General features: G+C 34.9%; 1 protein-coding gene across 1 annotated transcript; it reads left to right on the top strand.

The window, feature by feature from the left end:
• Positions 1-9,150: 9,150 nt before the first annotated feature.
• On the top strand, positions 9,151-11,117 carry LOC150034999 (uncharacterized). The gene is made up of 5 exons (XM_090315199.1): positions 9,151-9,463; positions 9,698-9,910; positions 9,991-10,105; positions 10,298-10,439; positions 10,581-11,117. The coding sequence occupies exons 1-5, from the start codon at positions 9,151-9,153 to the stop codon at positions 11,115-11,117; spliced, it is 1,320 nt and encodes a 439-aa protein (XP_090171325.1).
• Positions 11,118-24,018: the final 12,901 nt, after the last annotated feature.

Raw genomic sequence — 24,018 nt, 5'->3', positions numbered from 1 at the left:
ATTGGTGTCAAATAGCAGTCGGTTCCAGTCCTGTGGTGTGACAACCTCAGCGCGAGTGCTCTAACCATAAATCTGGTATGTCATGCACGAACCAAGCACATTGATATCGACATTCACTTTGTTCGTGATCAAGTCCTCAGTGTTCAGCTTGATGTTCGTTATGTACCATCCTCCGACCAAATCGTTGATTGCCTTACCATGACCTTAACACACTCACAGTTCTTCATCTTTGATTAAACTCGGTGTAGTAGAATTACCCTCTCATTAAGAGAGGGGATGTTAAGGATGCCAATACAGCAAGCCACGTCACCAAAGGCAAATATACTCAGAAGCTCCGTCAGCAATGAAAGACTTCATAATTACAGTCTTACCATTTACCTGAAGAATAGTTTAGTTACAAAAAGAACCAATCAAGTCAAAACAAGTGTATAACCTTTCTGTTGTTGAATTATTCCTACATTCCCAAATTAGGGATTCCATTTTGTATAAATGCAACAACTATATATATTTAAAATAATAAGAAAAATAGAAAGGAAAAATTTGGCGCAATATTATCGTCTACCATCTCTTCGAATTCCTCCTCAATATTATCGTCTATCGTCCCTTCGTGTTCCTCTTCAACCGATTACGTCTACTTCGACTTCCAACGTGAGTTTGTCGTCCTCTTCAACTTCCGATTCTAACTATCTTGTGGTGGTATTTATAGGCCAAAGGAAATGATCCTTCTCATCTTTACCAAGCCTCCAATGCAAGACACCTCATACTCTTGATGTGTTTACACCATGTTTTGCCAACACCTACTTCCTTGCCATTCACCTACTCTCATGCCACATACCTATTTGAGTTGTCTTCCTCATGCATAAGACTTCCTTTGCATGAAACTTAATTCGTCCAGCTCCTACTAACTCAAGTTTAACCACCTCTCGGTATAGCCATTTGTCCGATAAACTCATCAGCCTTGCGTAACGCAAGCCTCAGCACCGCTCCATCGTTTAGTCAATCGTGTATCTTTTGCACTTCATTGCTTAGCTTCATCGTTTACTAAACATCTCACTGGCACTTAAAAACCAGCCCGCTCGTTGTCTTTCGCTGTAATCGTCTAGTGCCTGCATCCATCGTATAGCACTAACACCCCATCGTGTAGCTCAATCGTTTAGTAAACATCACGCTCTTAACAATCTCGTGCATAGCCTATCGCTTAACTGCTGCACCCATCGTTTAGCTCCATCGTATAGTGTTGATGCCTTATCATCTAACGCATCCAATCATTGCATAGCATCATCGGCCAGTGCCTGTGTCTATCGTGTAATGCCCATCGTTTAGTATTCCGCCTATCGTGTAGCGCTCATGCTTATCATACAGTGCCATCGTGTAGCCGTATTGCTTAGTGCTCGCACATCATCTAGCATCTACGCTCATCATTTAGTGCCTGCTCAACACTTAACACTAACGTATAGTGCTATCACATAGTGCTATCGTTTAGCTTTCACGCTTATCGTCTAATGCTCGTACTGATCGTTTAGTGTCATCGCTTATCGTGTAGCTCTATCATGTAGTGCATCCCTTCACATCGTTTAACGGTGCCTACATCTACACGATTGTCTAACGCATCACTCAACGGCCGCACATAGCTATACGATCATCTACCTAGCGCCTTACGCTTAACATCTCGCTCCCTCCGCTCTCGCTCACATGAACTCAACGCATGAGGAACTTGGCCAATGCCTCTTGTCAACGCCTCGGCCAACATGTGTCCTACCTCACAAATGCACGGTTTCCTTTGGCTTCAATGCTTACTCTCTTTTAAACCTCTACTAACTCAGCCTCATCTCATGCGTTAACACCAAACACATGGTTCCTTTTGACTTTACACTTAGCCAAATTCCACTCATAAAGGCTTATCTCTAAACTTCTCAAGAAAAATCTATTCAACACTTAGAAATTTCCTTCTCTCCAACATAGGATTTAACTTTCACTTAATTAATTCCCTTAATTACGTGCTTAAGTAGGAAAATTGTCCAGATTTCACATGTAAAGTTTCAGATAATCACAAAGAAGAGGTAGATTTTTTAAATGATTTATGCAACTCATTGTGCCTAACTAATTTTATTGTTTCTCCAACTAAAGGGAAAATGTTGTTAGTGTAAGAGCAAAGTTTACAGTAGAGGCAGCTAACCACCCTACTGTTGCGAAAGCATAAGGTAATCTTCATACTTTAGTCTTGGATTTACACTTATGCTTATTATTAGGCATAGTTCCTATCTCGTCTTGCTTCTAGCTTACGATGAATCTATAACCTCTTTATACAGAGTGAAATCTTAACTTTTTTTATCCAATTCTCTATAACTTTCCTCATCTTTTCTTTGGGAATCAAATGTTCTTAAAAATTTTGTTTATGCACTTGTTTAGTCTGGTTACTTCTTAAGAATCAAAAGTTCTTAAAATTCAGAAGTTCTTTAGCTTTGTTTGTTCAATTCTGTTTCTCTTTTCTTTGTTTGGCTACTTTAGTTTTCTATAGAAGATACATGTTCTACCGTCTACAATACAATGGACTATTTATTTCTTGAAACTGTCTACATTTGTTGAATGTCAGATTAGCAATGTTAATATCCTTCTTGAAACATATTATACACTTATGGAATGGACATGCTGCAATTCCATAAGTGTACAAAATGTTTGTTCACACCATACAACAACATAAATTTTTATGTATGAGTGTGTTTAACCAAGTAATTGTGTTTAGGTCAATTGAACCAAATATTTTCTATTTTGGTTTGATGCTTGGGATGAGATATTAAAAAATATATATTTTTGAGGTGGTAGCCCCTGAGTTTGTTTACTAAGTTGACATTTATGAGTTTGAAGTGGTAGCTCCCGTGTGTGTTCGGAGAGATATAAGTTTGTGGTTACTAAATTGAATGGAAAGAACGACTATTTTTTTCCTCTTTCTTTTCTTCTCTCTGTTTTAGACATATTGTGAATTAATGTAGTGTTGTTTAATAATAAAAAATAATTATCTATCCTCAGAATTAAACTTTAAATTAAACCCAATATGGAATTAAAGATGAGAGAAATGATGAATATTTTGTGAGATAATATTATCAAGTACAAGGCAAGAATATAAAGTTAAATAAAATAATTTAGAACATAATCTAATTAAATAAGGTTATTTAGGGAAGAAAATATATTGTAAATGAATAAAAGAATATATCAATGTCCAATGCTTGTGGATTTGGACATTTCTGATAATAATCTTAGTGGGCGCTTTCCAAAATTTGATAAACGAGTTGAGGTAAAGACAAGTGGTAATTTTCTCATAGTCAAATGATAATTTTAACCACATGTTTCAATCCAAGTCATTGTGAAAGGATATATTAAAATAAGAATAATAGTAAAGATTAATTAATATATGTATCGTTTATCAATTAAATAAAAATAAGTGTAGATCCACATAGACCTAATAAAGAAATGGGCAATGGGCATTTCCATATTAAGATTAAAAAAACTAAAAAACAAAATATGAACAAAGAAATTTACTAACATTGATTTCTTGGCAATGGGTAGGTACTGATAAACATTCCAAACCGAGCAAATTTCTGCTATTACATTAGAAAAGGAAACAATCAGTATAAGATTTAAAATAGAGATAGAATATCAAGCTCTATTTTCATTATATTTGTGGGAATACATGTATCTTATATATATAACAACACTAAATAGAATCTATATAATATTAATTATAAGAAGAATGAGGTCTAAACTAAATTAATCCTCTGAATATTAATTAAAAGAATTTTTAACTACCATTTTCTTCTTTCTTCTTTCTTTTAATTTCTTTTTCATTATTCTCCACATTACTCTAACTTTAAGTATTGGGAGCATTTACACTAAACAGTATATTTTAAGAGCAAATAGCAACAAATTGATGTATAAATAAAATCAAATAAAACGAGGCTATTACGATGAACTAACTTCTATACAGAAAATGATGGACTAATTACACAATCAATTTCATTTATTATTTATTAAAAAAATAATATTATAATTTAGTTGTTAAAAAATATATTTTATTTGGGGTGAAGGTTATTTATTTCCTGAGGAATATTTGTGCTGAAGGTTTTACTGTTTTTTTTTTTTTTTTTCTCTTCTTCTTTCGAAAACTGTGTTAAATATTTTTAAATGAAATATAATGGGTTTTTTTAGTTGATAATATGAAATATAACAGCTCGTAATTTTTCTTAATTGATTGATGTGCTGTAAATTGTAATGGCCCTTTATATAGTTGGGCAAGTAGAATATCTACCTAAAGTGATTCATGAAAATGAATCACATGAAATATAGGAAACAGAAAAATGGTTAAATGAAATTTTCAAGTATTAACATTTTATGTATTTCCAAAATAAAAATTTAATAAATGATCCGATTAATCTCAACCAACTAAATCAAAATATTTATTGGTTAGGTTGGATTGAGTTCATCTTTTAAGAATGGTTATTTGGGTAGCAGAATTATGCAACTGGAACAATTGGGTTGGGTCTAAAAAGTTGGAGATGACGACCTTAGTGAATAAATCGGCAATTTGATCATTTGAGGAAACAAAGCGAACAACTAGATCTTTTCGAATCAACTTTCTACAAACAAGTTAATAGTCAATTTCAATCTATTTCGTATGAGCGTGAAACACTGGGTTACTTGACATGGCGAAGACATTATCACACCATAACATAGGAGGATCACGGAGAAAAACATGGAGATCATAGAGTAATTGGCGAAGCCAATATAAGTCAAACGTAATGTTAGCTAGGGCTCGATATTCAGCTTCAGTTGAAGAGGGGGACACTGTTTGTTGACTTTTAGCAAACCAAGATATAGGAGTGGATCCAAAGAAAACAGCATATCCTGTAATAGAGCGGCGATTAGAAGTATCGTCAGCCCAATCAACTTCATAAAACACTTGAAGAGTCAATGCACCATACTGAAATAGAATACAAATATTGGGTGTGCCACAAAGGTACACTACAAAAATTATGGGCTTTAATTTTTGTTGGAAAAAGTGAAACCAGACGTATAATGTTGGTTTCTTTTTTAAAAAAATGGATCTTTAATGTCGGTTTTAAACCAACATTAAAGATAGGCTACAATGTTGGTTTAAAACAGACATTAAAGATCCCAATTTATTTTTTTAACTTTAGAAAAAATCTCTCTCTTTCATTTCACTACCTTTCTTCTCTTTCTTTACTCATTTCTCTCTTACAAACTCTCTCCCCCTTGACCGTACGAATCATCTTTGGCATTCGTGGGTTGTTGTTGTCATGTCATTCGCTTACAGATCCTGCGTTCATGTGTTGTTGTCATAACATTCGCTTGCAGATATGGCGTTCGGGGTCATCGTCGTGTCATTCACGTGCAAATCACATCAAAATTAGGTCGTGCAAATCCGGCATTCGCAAGTTATCGTCATCGGTGTTACAGCTCAATCGTGTTGAGCAAGTCGTCAAGTTGTCAGATCTGTTCCAATCTTCAAGCTCTGGTTCAAATCTTTTTAAGCTTGTGGGTTGTTTGAGTAGTTTGCTTGAAAAGGTAAAATTTTCTTTTCATATGTATTCACAATTTAGTAATTTAATGTTATCTCAATCATTTTATTTTTATTCTACTGATTAAGCTTCTTCATATTTAGAAATGTTGGAATTAAATTAGTTCAAGAATATATACTTGATTGGTAGTCTTTCTTGGTGTGCTTCAAGGTGTATATTAAAACCATTTTTTTTTCAATTATATATAAACTAATTTGATCTTACTTGGTTGATTAAGCTTGCTTGGTGTGGTTCAAGTGTTATTTCATTCACTTTTTTTTTTAATGATTAAGTTTCTTGAAATTTTGAAATGTTGAAATGAATTTAGTTCAAGAATATGTACATCTTTGATAGTCTTGTTTAGTGTGGTTCAAGTGTATATCAGAACAATTTTTTTCAAATATATTTTAGTTTTTAATATTTTGTTTGTGTTATTCTTTTGAGTTTATCTCAAAATTTAATATAAACTAATCTAGGTATTCTTGTTGATTATGGTTCATAAGTGATGAAAATTAGTTCGTGAATATGAACTTGTTTGATGGTCTTGCTATCATCTTTTTGTTTGATGGCTAATGTGTTTATAGAACATTTTCTTGGGTTACATTTTAGTCTTGAAAATATTTATTTGTGTTCTTTTGTGTTTGTCAAGTTGATATAAACAAGTTTTAGGTCTTATTGTTGATTATGGTTAAGTTTACAAGCTTAAAGTAACGTAAATTTTCCTTGTTATTTTTTGTCTTTTTTGTAGATTAAGCTGCATATTTTACAATCACGAATAAGTCATGAATGAAAATGAATAGAATGTCAACTAAGTATTGTTTACGGATTGAGATGTTTATTCAAAATGGTCTACAACATTCAAGTATGCCAAATGTCATGACTTGTGTTTATTATAGTTATCATTGGATATTGACAAGAAAATTGTGTTTATAAGACTCTATTCGAAATAAGATTCAAGAGGAATTTCATGGAGTTATGAATATATAAGTGTAACTGAAATTTTTTACCTCTTAATTCAAGTATTTATGTTTGGCTAATGTTTTCAAACTATTTAGTGGATTGAAAACATGACAAGCTAAGCATGATCTCCAACACCATCGGTCTTCTCCAAAATGGAAACCTATTAAGGTAAATTTACATTCATATTTTAACAAATTATGTTCATTCAAACATAAGAATTATTGTTTTCAACCTCTTCACATGTCATGACCCCATCAATTAGATTTTGTAGGATGCAATTACTATGTGCAAAAGTATATACACGAAATAGTGTATAATCCTACTACTCCCATTACTAGCCTCGTAAGCAAATAATTTATTTTTTATATACTAGCTTTAATTTAATAAATGTTGTAAACTTATGTTGAATTTGAACACAATGGGCAATAGGATGTGTATATATATTGTCTCAATAGAATGTAAATGTTATCTTAGAATGAATCTTGGCAAGTTTTGAGTAAAATATGCATGTTTAAAATGAATCTGAAGTAGTAATCGTTGGTAAGTGGATAAACGAATTAATATCTTACCATGATCTTTTATTGGAAGATTTATGTATAATTTTTTGTTTATGGGTATTTGGTGTAAGTACTCATGGAAGTACTAATTGATATTTGTGAAGGGGAGAAATAATTATTAATATTATAGAAGTGTTTGGTATTTCTGATTGTAGTTTTGGACAGGCGGGTGGTTCCATATGAGTGTTGAACATGATAATTTTAATTATTGATCTATGAAAGTGTGTTATTGATATAAAAATGTTGGTTAGTATGTTTATTCATATTTGATAAGTACTTATAGAATGGATTAAAAGTACTAATTATTGTTTGTGGATAAATTATTATAAAAGTGTGTTTCATTGCAGGTAACTTTGTATTTAGATATGTGGTAGAGTGTATTGTTCTTTATATTGTTAACATGCATGCATTACAATAAACAATATTTATATTTTTTTATTAAAATATAATGAAGGACATTTTCTGACCTAAACGAGACATATAATGACGTTTTTAACTCTTTAATCGACATTAAAAATGGAATTTAAAAAATGAAGTAAAATAATGGACAATTATTAAAAAAAATATAACTACTCCCAGTAGCACGATTACGGATTCCGCTTGTCATTCGCTGGCGCATCATTACCCTTACATGAAAGAAAAATAAAACATGGAAATGATGAGTATAAAATACTACGTAACACAGTAATAGGGATTAGGCTAGGCATCTATATCCTCTAGATGTCGACCTCTGGTGAATGTACATAATTCTCTAGTTTTCAGGGAACATGCTAATATAGAAAGGTAAAAACAACTTCAAAGTAGTTAAAAATCTGTTATATTCAAGCTATCTTTATATACACTATGTAACTAATTGTTAATATAAGAGAGAAAAATTGTACAGAGTGATCAAGAAAGCTTGAGACTTGTAGTGATCTTGTAATATTCCCTAATAAAACTCCCGTCAACTTCTCCGTGGACATAGGCTATCTTGGCCAAACCACGTAAACCATCTTGTTCATCTTCTTCTCCGATCGTCTTGTTCTATCGTGTACCTTTAAGCCATCGATCGCGTAGAATTTAGCCAACGATCATTAGGCTTTTAGACATCGATCGTTTGCCTTGGCACCCCTATCGTGTAGACCCTCATCGTCTTGAATCCCATCGTCTAGACGATCTTTAGTAAAGCCTTCATCGCTTCCCTTATTGTCTAGACAACTTTCAGCCTTACCTCCAATTTCCTAGACGACTATAGCCTCATCGTCCAGGCGATTTTCGGCAGCATCTCCCTCCGGTTCTCTCTTTTCTTTTCTCTCTATTTTCTCTACAACAAAGAAAAGAAAAGAATAGACATTAGAGTTCTACAATCACCAACAGTGCCTTCTTCTAATCTCAGCCATCAAGGTGTAGGGTCGAGATTTTTCATCACACGGATTGTGCTTTTAGCACATTGTTTTGTGTTTGTGTGAATAACAAAGGTGGTATCTGGTATTCGTATAGGACCTGAGTATTGTTAAGCCCAAAAGATCAGTGCAGTGTGTATTTTTCAGCCCATATTTCACTTCTCAAGCTCAACAAGTGGTATCAGAGCCTGCAAGGAAGCTTCAAGAAGAAGCAAAATCTTGGAGCTTTTTAGTTAAAATTTGAATCAGATATGGTAGTAATGAGGTATGACATTGAAATATTTTACGGGAAAGGCGATTTTGGTTTGTGGAAAGCCAAAATCAAGGCTATCTGACAGTGTCCTAAGGTAAGTGATCAATCAAGAGACAACTTTTAAGATGTGGAGCAAAACGAATGAGCTATATGAGGCTAAAAATCTACCTAACAAACTTTTCCTAAGGGAAAGGTTCTTTACCTTCAAGATGAGTGCTTCTAAATACTTAACAGATAATCTAGATGATTTTAAGAGGATAATTACTGAATTCAAGACTCGAGAAGAAGAGATTGGGGTAGATAATAAAGCTTTTGTGCTTCTCAACTCATTGCAGAATTCCTATAAAGATGTGAAGACTGCCCTAAAATATGGGAGAGATTCCCTAACTACTAACATCATAATCTCTGCTCTCAAAATCAAATAAATGGAGCTTATTACTAGCAAGGAAGACGAGTCTAGTGTAGAGGGCTTATTTATAAAGGGCAAGTCAAAGCAGAACAATAAGGAAAAAGGAAAACAGAGCTCAACTGAAGAAGGGAAAGAAAAGTCCAAGGCTAGATGTAAATATTGTAAAAAATTTGGACATTTAATCAAAGATTGTAAAACTTTGAAGTGGAAGAATGAGCAGAAAAACAAGCAATCACAACCACAACCGAAAGTCCAACCTAGTCAGTCAGGTAAAGCCTCAGTTTGTGAGGACTCTTACTTCTACTCAGATGCTTTGGCTACCTCGAATTGTAAGGTAGAAGAAGAAGCTAATAAGAACCTAGATTAGGTTCTAGATTCAGGGTGTTATTTCCACACGACACCCCATAATGACTGGTTTAGTACCTACAGAGAGTTGGATGGAGGATCTGTCTACATGGGAAACAATAACTCATGTCTAGTGGTTGGGATTGGCTCAGTCTCACTAAAACTATTGAGGAATGTCAGATATGTTCCTTTGCTGAAGATAAATCTAATTTCACTAGGCATGCTTGATTCTATTGGCTGTGAATACAGAGGCAAGGAAGGTTACTGTGAAGTCTTGAAGAACAATAAGCCTATCCTTAGAGGGGTGAAGATTAATGGAGTGTATGTTGTTCAAGGAGTTCATAAAGTTCACTTAGCTTTGATTGTGACTCAGAAGCAGTCTTCTGAAGGAGATCTTTGGCATAAAAGACTCTCACACATTAGTGCCAAAGGTCTAACACTCTTGCCAACTAAGGAATTCTACCTAAGGGAGTTCATTAGAGCCTATCCTTTTGTGAACATTGTGTGATAGAGAAGGCTACTAGGCAGAGTTTTGTGAAGGCTCAACACACAACCAAGGCCATCCTTGACTATATGCATTCGGACCTATGGGGTCCTTCACCTTTTCAGTCCTTAAATGGAGCCAGGTATTTCTTAACCTTTTTTTCTGACTATTCTAGAAAAATTTGGATCTATTTCCTTAAATCTAAAGATTTAGTTTTTGAAAAGTTCAAAGAATGGAAGATCACGGTTGAAAAATTGTCTAACTGTCAAATTAAGTGTCTAAGAACTGATAATGGGCTTGAGTACTATGCAGAGGAGTTTAATGTTTTTTATAGACAGCATGGTATAACTAGACATAAGACAGTTAGGTATACACCTCAGCAAAATGGGGTGGCTGAGAGATTGAACAGAACAATAATGGAGAGAGTAAGAAGCCTATTGTCTGATGCTATACTTCCTGAAAATTTTTGGGCAGAAGTAGCCTCATACACTGTCTATAGACAGAACAGATGCCCTCATGCATCTCTTAACCTTCTAACCCCTTAAGAAAGATGGATCAAACAACCTCTTAATCTGAATAACCTAAGGGTGTTTGGTTGCACTGGTTTTGTTCATCAGAGTAAAGGGAAATTAGCTACAAGAGCTGTGAAGTGTATGTTTTTGGGCTTCACAAAAGGTGTTAAGGTGTTTAGAATGTGGCATCCCGCTGAAAAGAGATGTATCACTAGTAGAGATGTTGTTTTCAGAGAAGATGAAATGTATATGCAGAGATCTAATCCTAATGTTTCAACACCTCATGTGAAGAATGATAAAATTGAGGTAGAGCAAGTTCTAATCCCCACTTCTGATCCTTTAAGCTCTAAATCATTTTTTGATCAACTACCTCATCTAGAAGAAGAAGAAGTAGAAGATGCCACTATTGATCCCGAGCAAGAAGAACCAGATTTGAGAGGGTACAACCTAGCTAGAGATAGGCAGAGAAGAACCATTGTGCCACCTTCAAGTTATGAAGACTACTTAGCTTGGAATGCTTCTGATTTATCTAATTATTCAGAACCCTCAACCTCTGAAGAAGTAGTGAGTTGTTCTAAAGCTAATATGTGGATAGAAGCTACGAATGAAGAGAATCATTCATTAGTGAGAAACAACACTTAGGAATTAACACCTTTGCCAAAAGGATGCAAGACAATTGCATCCAAATGGGTGTACAAGTTGAAGGAGGGTTTCCCTAATGATCAAGGACCTAGATATAAAGCTAGGTTGGTTGCTAAGGGTTTTACATAGAGGTCGGGTGTTGATTTTAATGAGATTTTTCTCCAGTGGTCAAGTAGACTTCTATTATATTGTTGTTGTCTATTTTGGCTCAAAATAACCTAGAGCTGGAGCAACTAGATGTTAAAACAGCTTTTCTACATGGCTTCCTAGAGGAAGTTCTCTATATGAGCTAACCAAAGGGGTATGAGGTCAGAGGGAAAAAAGACTATGTATACCTACTTAAAAAGTCTATCTATGGCCTCAAACAGTCCCCTAGATGCTGGAACAGAAGTTTTAGTGATTTTGTATAGAAGAATGGCTTTTATAAAAGCTCCTATGATAGTTGTGTTTAAATAAACACAGATTCCTACACTCATCCTATGTACTTGTTACTATATGTGGATGACACACTTTTATCAGGAGCAACTATGAAAGAGTTAAATAAAGTAAAAGATTTACTCAAGTCAGAGTTCGAAATGAAAGACATGGGAAATGCAACAAGAATACTAGGCAAACATTATTAGAAACAGAAAAACTAGTATTCTAAGCATTGATCAGTCACAATATTGCAACAAATTGTTAAAAAAGTATCAAATGACAGAGGCTAAATCAGTATCTACTCCTATAGCTAACCATTTCGAACTCTCAGCAGAGAATTCACCTAGAGAATCAGATATTGACGATCAGAAGATAATGTTAACAGTCCCCTATTCCCAAGTTGTGGGAAGCTTAATGTATCTAATGGTGTCTAAAAGACCTAACATTGTCTATGCTACTAGCCTGGTGAGTAGATATATGGCTAATCTTGGTAAGAGGCACTGGGAGGCAACAAAGTGGATAATGACGTATCTTAAGGGCACTTCTAATGCTAAACTAATGTACCAACAGCTTCCAGACAGTGAACCAGAGCTGATTGGGTATGTTGACTCAGATTATGTCGGAGATCTAGACAAGAGAAGGTCATTATCAGGGTATATCTTCCTATATGGAAGGTGTGACCTAAGCTGGAAGGTTACTTTACAATCAGTAATAGCCCTTTCTACTACTGAAGTAGAGTTTATTGCCCTTTCAGAGGCAGTAAATTAAGGCCTATGGCTAAAGGGTCTCCTATGTGACTTCGGAATTAAACAGAATACAGTGAAGATATTTTGTGACAATCATAGCACCATACATTTATCGAAGCATCCTCAGTACCATAACAGAACTAAACATATTGATGTTAAATATCATTTAATTCGAGAATAGATAGAAGAAAAACATATTGAAGTTCTGAAAGTACATACCTCAAAGAATGCCTCTGACATGTTGACAAAGACAGTCACTCAGCTCAAACTTCAGAAGTGCCTTGATATTATAGGGTTTCATCTGAGAGACAAAGGTTAAAGAAGATGACAGTTAGATCAGAGAAGCTGAAGAAAACTTGAAGTTTATTTCAAGGTGGAGAATGTTAATACAGAAAGGTGAAAACAACTTCAAAGTAGTTAAAAATCTGTTACATTCAAGCTACCTTTATATACACTGTGTAACTAATTGTAAATGTAAGAGAGAAAAATTGTACAGAGTGATCAAGAAAGCTTGAGATTATCTTCTAGCGATCTTGTAATATTCCCTAATAAAACTCCCGTCAGCTTCTCCGTAGACGTAGGCTATCCTTGGCTGAACCACGTAAGCCATCGTGTACATTTTCTTCTCCGATCGTTTTGTTCTATCGTGTACCTTTAAGCCATCGATCATGTAGCATTTAGCTAACAATCATTTAGCTTTTAGCCATCGATCATTTACCTCGGCACCCCTATCGTGTAGACCCTTATCGTCTTGAACCCCATCATCTAGACGATCTTCAGTAAAGCCTTCATCGTCTAGATGACTCTTCCCTTATCGTCTAGATGACTTCCTGCTTTACCTCAAATTGGCTAGACGACTGCAGCCTCATCGTCCAGGCGATTTTCGGCAGTATCTCTCTCTGGTTCTCTATTTTCTTTTCTCTCTATTTTCTCTGCAACAAAGAAATGAAAAGAATAGACATTAGAGTTCTATAATCAACAACAGCGCCTTCTTCTAATCTCAGCCGTCAAGGTGTAGGGTCGAGATTTCTCCTCATAGGGATTGTGCTTTTAGCACATTGTTTTGTGTTTGTGTGAATAACAAAGGTGGTATTCGGTATTCGTATAGGGCCTGAGTATTGTTAAGCCCAAAAGATCAAGTGTAGTGTGTGTTTTTCAGCCCATATTTTACTTCTCAAGCCCAACAGAGCATAAATAAATATCTGAACTCATCCTAACATAGTTAAAAGTACCCACAACCTCTAGTGAATCCCGAAGGAAACACGACCCCTGGTGAACCTGAAGGAAACACCACCTCTAGTGAATCTCAAAAGAAACACAACCTCTAGTGAATCCCGAAGGAAACACAACCTCTAGTGAATCCAGAAGAAAACACCACCTCAAGTGAATCCCATAGGAAGCACATCCTCTGGTGAACACCGAACGAGGTCACCACCTCTAGTGAATATCTAACTATTGGTAAGGATGTTATCACTATAGTAAACATCACATGCATTATAACAAAGTTCCATAACATGTAAATAAACCTCATCATACTCATAGATCAATAAAGTTTCATATAACAAAAATACTAAAGCCATGCTAGCATTCAAACATCTTTCATTCGTAATCACTGAAGGAGTAATATAACATGCAATGGAAGAATTCAGAATCAAGCACTGTAACAACATTTAATTTGAGTTTCAAACATGCTACTCATGATATATTCATAAGAAGGTTTGAACAAAACATTACCTTTGAAGATCTCTTTCACGAATTCAACACACAAGTTTAAGCTTGTTTCCTCAGATAGACCACTAACAAGATCTTTTCCACTATGCTAAAAGAGGAATGTGTGGTGGAAACACTCAAATTAAGCTGAATTGAGGATGAATTTGGATGGGTTTAGTAGTAGGGTTATCAGTTTTGCAGCAACTCAAGTAAAGTTCTCAGCCTTCTTCCTCAATTCCATGCATGAAGCTTTAATTTATAGACTCAATTCATGCAATAGAACATGACTGCATGTAGGGCAGCTCCTACTTGGAATTGATTGAAGATCTAAAGTTGAATTTGGTGACAAATTTCTAAAAATGTGGTTAGTAGATTTTTCCAATTTTTGGGAAAAATCCACTAACTCAAATTTCTCTTTTTAAAATGATTTTTATTTAAACAAAATTATTTTGTTTAAAAATAAGTTTTATAAACTTAATTTAAAATAATATATTTAAATAAAACTAATTCCAATTTTTAACTAAACCTTTTAATTAAAAAATTATTAATGTAATATCTTAATATTAAATTAATAAAACACAAATTCCACCAATATGATTCATTTTTATATAATTAACATTTAAATCATAATTTAAATATTAATTTATTCTCAAATTTTGTTTAATTTCCACTAAATTAAATGTTTTAATTACATCGTATACAATCAATTGAAAATCATAAAATCGAATTTGAGCATTTCAAATTCATAACCCTAAATTCAAAATCCATCCAATCAATACTCATTTTATTATTCCAATATATGAGCTAGTAGAGGGACCAAATAGACCTATAGATCATGAGCTCCATCGATTTCTTATCAGTTGGTTAAACTCTTTAAATCGACTTAATTGCTTTTCATTAACTATCAAGGCACACCACTAAAACTTGATAGTTGCACTCTCCTCACTGTAGATGTATCTATGTCCATGTTAACCATAATCAGTAATTTGATCCTTCACAGGTCGTTCGTATTTATAGGTGGGTTAAAATTACCATTTTACCCCTGTAAATGCATCTCATTCCTTAAGATCCCACTGACTCTCTAATAAACAATTGATTCATAATACTACTTATGAATCATATCCCTCTCTGTCATGAGAGGGTGGGGCCCCGTTTGTTCAAGATCAACAATCAGCACTTAAGAGAACAACCTATCTGCTAACTCTATGACGGGTAGGAATGAATTCCATCTCGCAAGGCTATGTCCCCATCTATCTATCTAGTCTTATCCCCAAAATAGAAGGATTATTGAGTAGTATTGTTGGATCACACTCACCTATGCAGATTAAAGGACAATATCGAATAAATAGCAGTTCATAGCTAGCTCACGATTAAGATCGAGTTATCCTAGGTTACTTTAGTATGAAATAGTTATTTTTAACAATAAATGGTCGTTATAAAGAAAAATGACTATTTCGAGGTCCAGTCTTTATGCAAACTCATTGCATAGGATGCCCCCACTCACATGTCTCTTCATGAATGATTTGTGGATCACATCATTTGTATTACTATACAAAAATGGGCCACATCCAATAGTGTTACCAGGATGAGATGCCCAATTTCATCTATATCCTTATAGACCATTTAGGCTATATATTATTAACTTGCTCCTGTTTATGTCTCTACATAAAGTTAAATATTCATACTATAGCCATGGATATGTTATTGGATTTTTTATAATAGGATGCAATATCAAAAACTTTATCGAATAAGATACCCAATAATATTGTATTGATAAATAGTATGTTTAACACGAAATTTATGAACTACGAGTTCTAGGACAATCCCAACAATTAGTTCCTCAGAATCTCAAATACATGAAGTCATATGCAAACATCATTCTAAACAAACAATCTCAGAATTTCAATAAAACTTAAATTTCGTTATTTGGCACGTAGGTAGTTTTAGTAGTAAGATTACTTACCTTAGAGTTTGAGCTCAATACAAACAAATTTATTCTCCTCCTTGCCTAAAAAGAACCTTGAATTGAGCCTAAAGAAAACATCAGAATTTAATTCCAATCCTCAAATATAGCCCAAATCACAAATTCCCACCAATACACCCAAAACATTTACCCGAAGTGTTTGCTCAAATAGACACTTCACTCGAGCTTGGAAGACGAAATTCAATGCAGAAACAAGCCAACTTGAGGGGTCTAAACCCAAATCTAAAACCCAACCAAACATTAAACCCACGCTAAACCAAAAGGGCGAACCCAAAAATTAACGAAACTCCCACTAAACTCACCAATTGATTGACAATCTTGCTGGACAGCGATTCACAAGGCCTAAGTCTTTTGAATATGGCATTTGAAATCCAATGGTTGTTAACAATTTGGAAACAATTGAAAGTGGGTATACAAGATACCTCTAAAATACCTTTCCAAACACCACCACTCATCCAACCAGACATGAGCAATGGAGATTGATGGCGAATCGACCAACAACATGGCTGGCAGTAGCACAGATGATATCCGACGATGCAAATGGACGAAGACGGTTTCAGATCTGGTCAGACGAGCAACAGAATCTGGAGGACATCGGCTGGAATCCTGCAAAAGGAATGAACTCATGGCTAGGTCAGTGAATGAAGGAAATCGGTGCATTTGGACGACTTCAATCAGAGGCGCTTGGAGTCGGCGGTGCAGGAGAGAAGTCCAACGACGCATACAGATCCGAGTAGCGTGGTCCAGGCAACGCTGGACGAAGGAGTCGAGGCGTGAACGTCAACGTGGCATAGATGTATGGTGCACGACTAGGATCCCCGATGAGATGGGCGGTGGTGTTGACTGGGGCTACCAGATGGCTAGGGCTTTGCAGATGAAGGAGAACGAAATCGGGGGGGTGGGGAGGGGGTGTTGGTTGTGAAAGGGTTCGGTGCATGCAAAGATGGTTACATTTTTCATATGATCTCCCCTAATTTAAATTAACTTCTCGACATTAACTTAAAATTAAATTAAGGTGATATAAAAAAAATCCAAATTCTTCCTTTAAGAAAACCAAATTTCAAAACTGACAAAATGTTCTTAATTAATACAAAATCCTAAATTAAATTTTATGAACGCACGGGATGTTACATGTGTGGGGTTGGGTTGAGATTACTTATATTTTTTTTTGGAGTTCAACTTTTTGTGTGTTTGCGGATGTTTATGAAATTTGAATGTTGATGGGGGTAGGTTGAGATTGGTTATACTTGTTTTTGAGTTCAACTTAGTGTTTTTTGTGTGCTTGTAGATACTTATGAAATTTGAATGTTCTGAAGGGTGGGTTATGATTGGTTATATTTACTTTGGAGTTCAACTTTGAGTTTTTTCTGTGTTTATAGATGTTTATGAAATTTGAATGTTGTGGGGGTTGGTTGAGATTGGTTAAAAATTTTTTTGGAGTTCAACTTGGAGTTTTTTGTGTGTTTGTGGATGTTTTGAAATTTGAATATTTTAGGGGGTGGGATGGGATTGTTTATACTTGTTTTGGAGTTTAAATTAGAATTTCTTGTGTGTTTGTGGATGTTTATGAAATTTTAATGTTGTGTGGGATGTGTGGGGTGGGTTGAATCACTTATACTTGTTTTGGAGTTCAACTTGGAATTTTTTTGTTTGTTTGTGGAAGTTCATGAATTTTGAATGTTGTGTAGGAAGTGTAGGATGAGTTTGGGATGGGTTGTGTGGAACTTTATGAATTTTGAATGTTGGTTGAGATGGGTAAAGATAAATTATTCTTCTGGAGTTTAACTTTGAAGGAACTCGTTTACAAGATCCATGAGCATGCTTTTAAACCAGTAAAAGAGTTCAAAGATTATACCTTTTGAAGAACACTTCTTCACCTAAATCCTTGGAACTTTCACGAACTCCTCGAACAGCAACAAGAACAAACCAAAAGTGAAGGACACACCACTTGGTATCCTCGGTATTCTCAGGGTGAAAACCCAAGAGTGGTGGGCAATGACTATTTTGGTTAGGACGGAGTTTGTGAGTTTGGAGAAGGAAGACAATGAAGGAAGAGTAATCACATAGCTTTTTCTTCAATCGTGTAGTGTGAAGACTTATATCATATAGGCTCTGCAAATCGTGCAGATTCACTCACGTGTAACTCTATTATGGAAAAATAAAATCATATTTTATTTATTCCATTTTTCCATAAAAACCAATTAACCTCCCACTAAGGTGGTTAGAGATAAAAAATGGATAATTATCCAAATAATTAATAATATAAATAAATATGATAACCAACTTATCATATTATATTTATAACCTATAGTTTTAATATTGCATCATATACAATATAAACTATAGTTTATTCTCTATTTTATGGAATTTAATATAAATCATATTTATATTAAATTTAACAACTATGAATCTTATTTGGAAAATATATTTGAATCTCATTCGAATATTTATTCCTCCAATTAAACCATAATGTATCAAATACATTATGTCAATTATATCATATATAATTAAATTACCTCTTATTAATTTGAACAATTCAAATTAACCCAAAAAACTGATTCTCAGATAAATCCTTTTGAGCTACCAAAATACCTTATGGACCTGTAGCTTGAAGCTCCAACTGTACGTGAATAATTAATTAAACTCTTTAATTACATTGTCCACCATCCATTAATTGTCGGGCACTCCACTAAAGACCAACAACTGAACTCTTCGCACTATATATATATTTTTATGTTCATTGGATATAACCAATCAACAGTACAATGACCCTTCATAAATTGCTTGTAAGTACAGTTGGGCCAAATTACTATTTTGCCCCTATAGTTATTTCTAACTCCTTAAGTACCACCATTCCCTCTAATGAACAATAGATCATAGTCTTACTATGGCAAAACCCCTCTCAGGCCAAGAAAGGGTGTGGTACCACATTGTTGAAGACCCGGAATCCGACCTTATAGGAGCAATTTATCTACTTATCCTTGCATCGGGGAAGTAGTGATTCCATCTTATATAGCTGAGTTCCCAACTCCCCAATCAGACAAATCCCCAAAAGGGTAGGTTTATTGAATCGGCAATCTGGCCACTCTCACCCATATAAATCAAAGGACCGCCCTCATAGGCAAGAGTTCATAACTCACTCAGGATTAAGGACATGTTACCTATGGTCATTCTAATGAAATGAAAGTCTCTATTATGAATGGTGTTAGATAATGAGACTAAGTATTTCGTGGTCCGATCTTATACAAACTCCTTTGGATAGAATATCCTCGCTCGCATATCTAATACATGAATATCAGGATTAGATCATTTGTAGCACTTTACAATAATTATAACACCTACAAAGCGGGCCATACTCGTAGTGTCAAGAGGATAAGGTACCTAGCCTTATTCATATACTACAGACCATTTAGGTTATCACTTAAACATGATCCACCTGTATGTCTCCACATACATGTTTAAGTTACAACGAAAACCTTGGATGTTAGTTTATTGGTTTGTGTTTAATGTAACTAAAATATCACATATTTAATATACAAAGTGAATAAAATATAATTAATCACATACAAGTTTATTCATACAAGGTTTACAAACTATAGAACCCTATGAGATTTAGGGCATCAACCCTAACAATCTCCCACTATCCCATAGACCCATACTCTGCAGGTGACCCTCAAACATTGTAGCCGTGAGGGCCTTTATAAATGGATCGGCAACGTTGTGCTCTGAAGCTATCTTCGTGACAATCACGACCTCTCCTAGGCTCACGGGAATTAGCCACAGCACCACTATTATCATAATAAAGTGTGATGGGCTTTGACATGTCTGGAACAACTTCCAGATCAGTTAGGAATTTTCTAAGCCAAACGGCCTTCTTAGCAGCTTCACAAGCCGCTACATACTCAGCTTCGATTGTGGAGTTCGTGATGCACCTCTACTTGGTGCTTCGCCATACCATTACCCCTCCATTAAGAGTGAACACTGAACTTGATGTGGATTTCCGAGAATCCCCATCAGTCTGAAAATCAAAATCTGTGTATTCTATAAGGATCAAATCCTTAAAACCATACACAAGCATTAGTCCCTCGTTCTTCGTAGATACTCGAGGATGTTCTTAACAATTTTCCAGTGATCATATCCTGGATGAGATTGATATCTACTGACTATCCACACTACATAGCAAATGCAAAACATCGCATATATCAAACTGCCCAAGACAAATGCATAGTGGACCCGTCTCATTTCCTCAACCTCTTGATTTCTTAGGACACTGTTCCTTAGACAATGTAACTTCATGCCTGAAAGGCAATAGGCTCCTCTTGGAATTCTGCATCGAATACTTGATCAACATTTTGTCAATATACAGTGCCTTAGACACTACTAGCATTTTGTTCTTTCGATCTCGAAAGATCTGAATACCAAGAACAAACTGTAGTCTCTACCAAATCATTCATTTTGAATTGGGTCTCTAGCCAATTCTTAATTGTAGTCAGTAAGCCTACACGATTCGCAATGAGTAGGATATCATCTATATACAACATTAGAAAAACTGAACTGTTGATGATCTTCTTATTAACACATGAATCATCAACGTTCTGATCAAAGCCACAAGATTTTATCACAATATCAAACCTTATATTCTAAGATGAAGATGCCTGTTTCAGTCCATAAATGAACCGATTAACCTTTTGCTTTTGACCTTGGACTATGAATCCCTCGGGCTGCACCATAAAAATGGTCTCCTCAAGATTTTAATTCAGAAAAGCAATCTTGAAATCCGCTTGCAATATCTCATAGTCATAATACTAGGAAATGGATAGGAGGATCCAGATAGACTTCAACATGGCAACATGCAAGAAAGTCTCCTCATAGTCGACTCCCTATACCTGGGTATAACCCTTTGTCACCAGTCTAGACTTGACGGTTTGTATCTTCCCATTAGCACCCCATTTTCTCTTATAGATTAATTTACAACCTATAGGTTTAACCCCATCAGGTTGATCTACAAGATCCCCAACTGAATTAAAGTACATAGACTCCATTTCAAGATCTATGGCTTTGATTCATTCATCCCTGTCAACATCCTTCATTGCCTTATTGTAAAACAATGGATCCTCAACCTCGCCATCAGCTACCATAACTAGGATTTCAGTTATACCCATATAGCGAAGAGATGGGTTGCAACCCTCCCACTACGTTGAGGTTGCTTCAACACTTGAGGTGGATTTGACCTACTAGATTAACCTACTTCAACAACTCTTGTTTAGGTAATAAGTTTTTCAACAACTCTTGTTAAAGATTCAGTAGTTTATTTGGAAAGTTCATTCAACACGATTCTACTTCTACGTCCACTACAAGATATCACACTTTTTCCGACGCCCCAAATCGTTGGGAAAAGGTAGGAACTGCATCGGGAGACGACAGATGGATCATTGGGAGTTTGGTCGAGAAAAATTCATCGAGAGAGGATCTCTCAATGCATAAAACAGGCCGTCGAAAGTTGTTCTATAACTCCCGACGCATAGAATAGGGGGTCGGGAGTTCCTAGAACTCTCGACGCATAATATATGATGTCGGGAGTTCTAGGAACTCCGAATGCCCTATTATATGCGATGGGAGTTCTAGAACAACTCTCGACGACCTATTTTATGCCTCGAGAGTTATACAAACTCTCGACATGTTGTTCTACGCATTGAGAGTTCTAGAACTCCCGACGGCCAGTTTTATTCAGCAGGAGTTATGGGAACTCCTGGCGCACTAAAATATGCGTGAGGAGTTCTTTTATTAGTTGAATATTGGTTTTGTATTTTTTTAATTTATAATTTATATTTTTTTAAAATTTGATCTAAATAACCTTTAAAGCATCATTAACAAACTCAAACAGACTAAAATAATAAATAAAACAAAGAAAACGAAGTCCATACTATAACAAATAAATGAAAAGTTACAATATCCTACAATTAAACAAAGTCGATACTAAATAAAAGAAATTTGTTTTCAGAAATACATGGAGTAAATAAAATGAAAAAAACGTCAATAAATAAAGAAAAGAAACAACGTCTTGAACACAACATCTTGAACAATCGTCCAACCTCATCTTCAAATAGCATTCTACAATAAAACAAAAACATTCAAATGTCATAATCTTTTATAAATAAGAACGATTATAACCGAACGAACACACCCCCCACAACACGTTCAAACTTCATAAAGATCCATAAGCACACGAAAACTCCAAGATCAACGATAGAACGAGCAAAATGAGTATAATCAAACTCTACCCACGATTCACAACATTCCTAACGCTTATAAACATTAAAAAAAAACACATGAAAACCTACAAGTTCAACTACAAAATGATTATAACTGAACTCTACTTACCCTCACAAGATATTCAAACTTCATAAACAAGAACAAACACATATAAAACTCAAACTTTGTCCCCAAAACAATCTAAACCAAACTCAACCCACCCCCCATAACACATTCGAACTTCATAAATATTCATAAACACATAAAAACTCCAAATTCAACTATAAAATGAGCAAAGCAAGTATAATCAAACTCTACCTACCCCCCACCACAAATATGAAACTTCTCATAAACATAAAAAAAACACACGAAAACCTACAAGTTTATCTCTAAAACAATTATAATTGAACTTTACCCACTCCCACAAAATATTCAAACTTTATAAACAAGAACGAACACATATAAAACTTGAACTTTCTCCCCAAAACAATTTAAACCAAACTCGACCCACCCCCCACAACACATTCGAACTTCCTAAACATTCATAAACACACAGAAACTCCCTACACACAATAATGACAAAAAACACATCAAAATCTAGTTGTTTGGCTACTATAACTGCAGGATAGCAAACAACTCTTTATCATAAACCTACTAAGACATAACTACTTTGCTACCATAACTGCACGATAGTAACATATTAGACAACTGAATAATGAAGTAATCATACCTAATTCGATGGCCCTCCTCTCTATGATCGTATCATGTGTTCAATCATTTTTTCCATTTCTTCCATTTGTCTTGCATGATCCTTTTTCATTTTTTTTAACGTTTTCAAGTTTCTTAATCCTCGACTGAGACTGGTCGAAATTGGCTCTCAATTCCCTCAGCTGCCTCTTCGTTCCTTGAGCAGATGACGAACTCGATGAGCTGCTACTTCTTCTAAACTCAGGTTTAGGGCCCCAACCTAGGCCTTTTGAATATCCGGGTCGTCTAGCCAAAACCGTCTCATAGATTTCATCCCCTGTTAGTGGTTGAGAACCTTCTAGAGTGAGGTTGGATTGTAATTCCATTATTTGATTCTAGACATATTAATTAAATGTGTAGGAACGAGCGACTAAAGTTATAAATGAAAAACAACATGATAGTAAAGCAAAAAATGTTATATATGCATTTTCAGTTGCCTTGTTCACGAACTTGCCACCTTTAGAGTGTGTTTCCCTAAATAGGTCAATACGTCCAATTTCTCGACCTTCCTTTACCTGCAACTCTGCCTGAATTTGCAGGAATGACTTCGATCTACCTATGTGGTCGAATGGTAATTTCTCTCTATTCTTCATGTTCGTCTCTGACATTTCCTAAATATGAACGAAAAAACCAAAAAAAAAAAAAAACAAATATTCTATAATAGTAAATGCAGTAAATGATAAACACCCTAAATTATTCTAACCTAAAACGCTTCACTCTCAAAGCGGTCACACAAAAAATATCAATATTCTGGTCTATTTTTAAGCCAGTTAGGCAAGTTGGCACATGTTTGCTGAGGATTGCCAAATTTCTTGTAATGTCTGTGAAAATCTGCTCTAAATTCTTTGAATGAATTTTTCATTTTATATTCTATAAAAAGGATAAGTCGTTGACTAAATAGATCAAGCACGAAATGAGGCTACAAAAGAATAAAGGAAGAATTAGCATATATGATGCTCATGACTCTTAGTCTACAATTGACTCTAAAAGAATAAACATATAACTTACCAAAAATTGACTCTTAGCCAATTTTATAAACTCGTGT

The sequence above is a fragment of the Benincasa hispida genome, chromosome 7, assembly GCF_027475165.1.
Source record: "Benincasa hispida cultivar pf3 chromosome 7, pf3_genome.v1.1, whole genome shotgun sequence".
Taxonomy (NCBI): Eukaryota; Viridiplantae; Streptophyta; class Magnoliopsida; order Cucurbitales; family Cucurbitaceae; genus Benincasa; species Benincasa hispida.
Note: the sequence above shows the minus strand (reverse complement) of the source record. Positions and strands in the feature narration are given on the sequence as shown.

Bases quoted from the DNA above. Each gene is read 5' to 3' on its own strand.
- LOC150034999 (XM_090315199.1), top strand. From the start codon at position 9,151: ATGGAGCTTATTACTAGCAAGGAAGACGAGTCTAGTGTAGAGGGCTTA. The intron at 10,106-10,297 runs GTATTTCTTAAC...TGTTTTTTATAG, and splicing joins CAGTCCTTAAATGGAGCCAG to ACAGCATGGTATAACTAGAC. The intron at 10,440-10,580 runs GTAGCCTCATAC...TTTGTTCATCAG, and splicing joins CTGAAAATTTTTGGGCAGAA to AGTAAAGGGAAATTAGCTAC.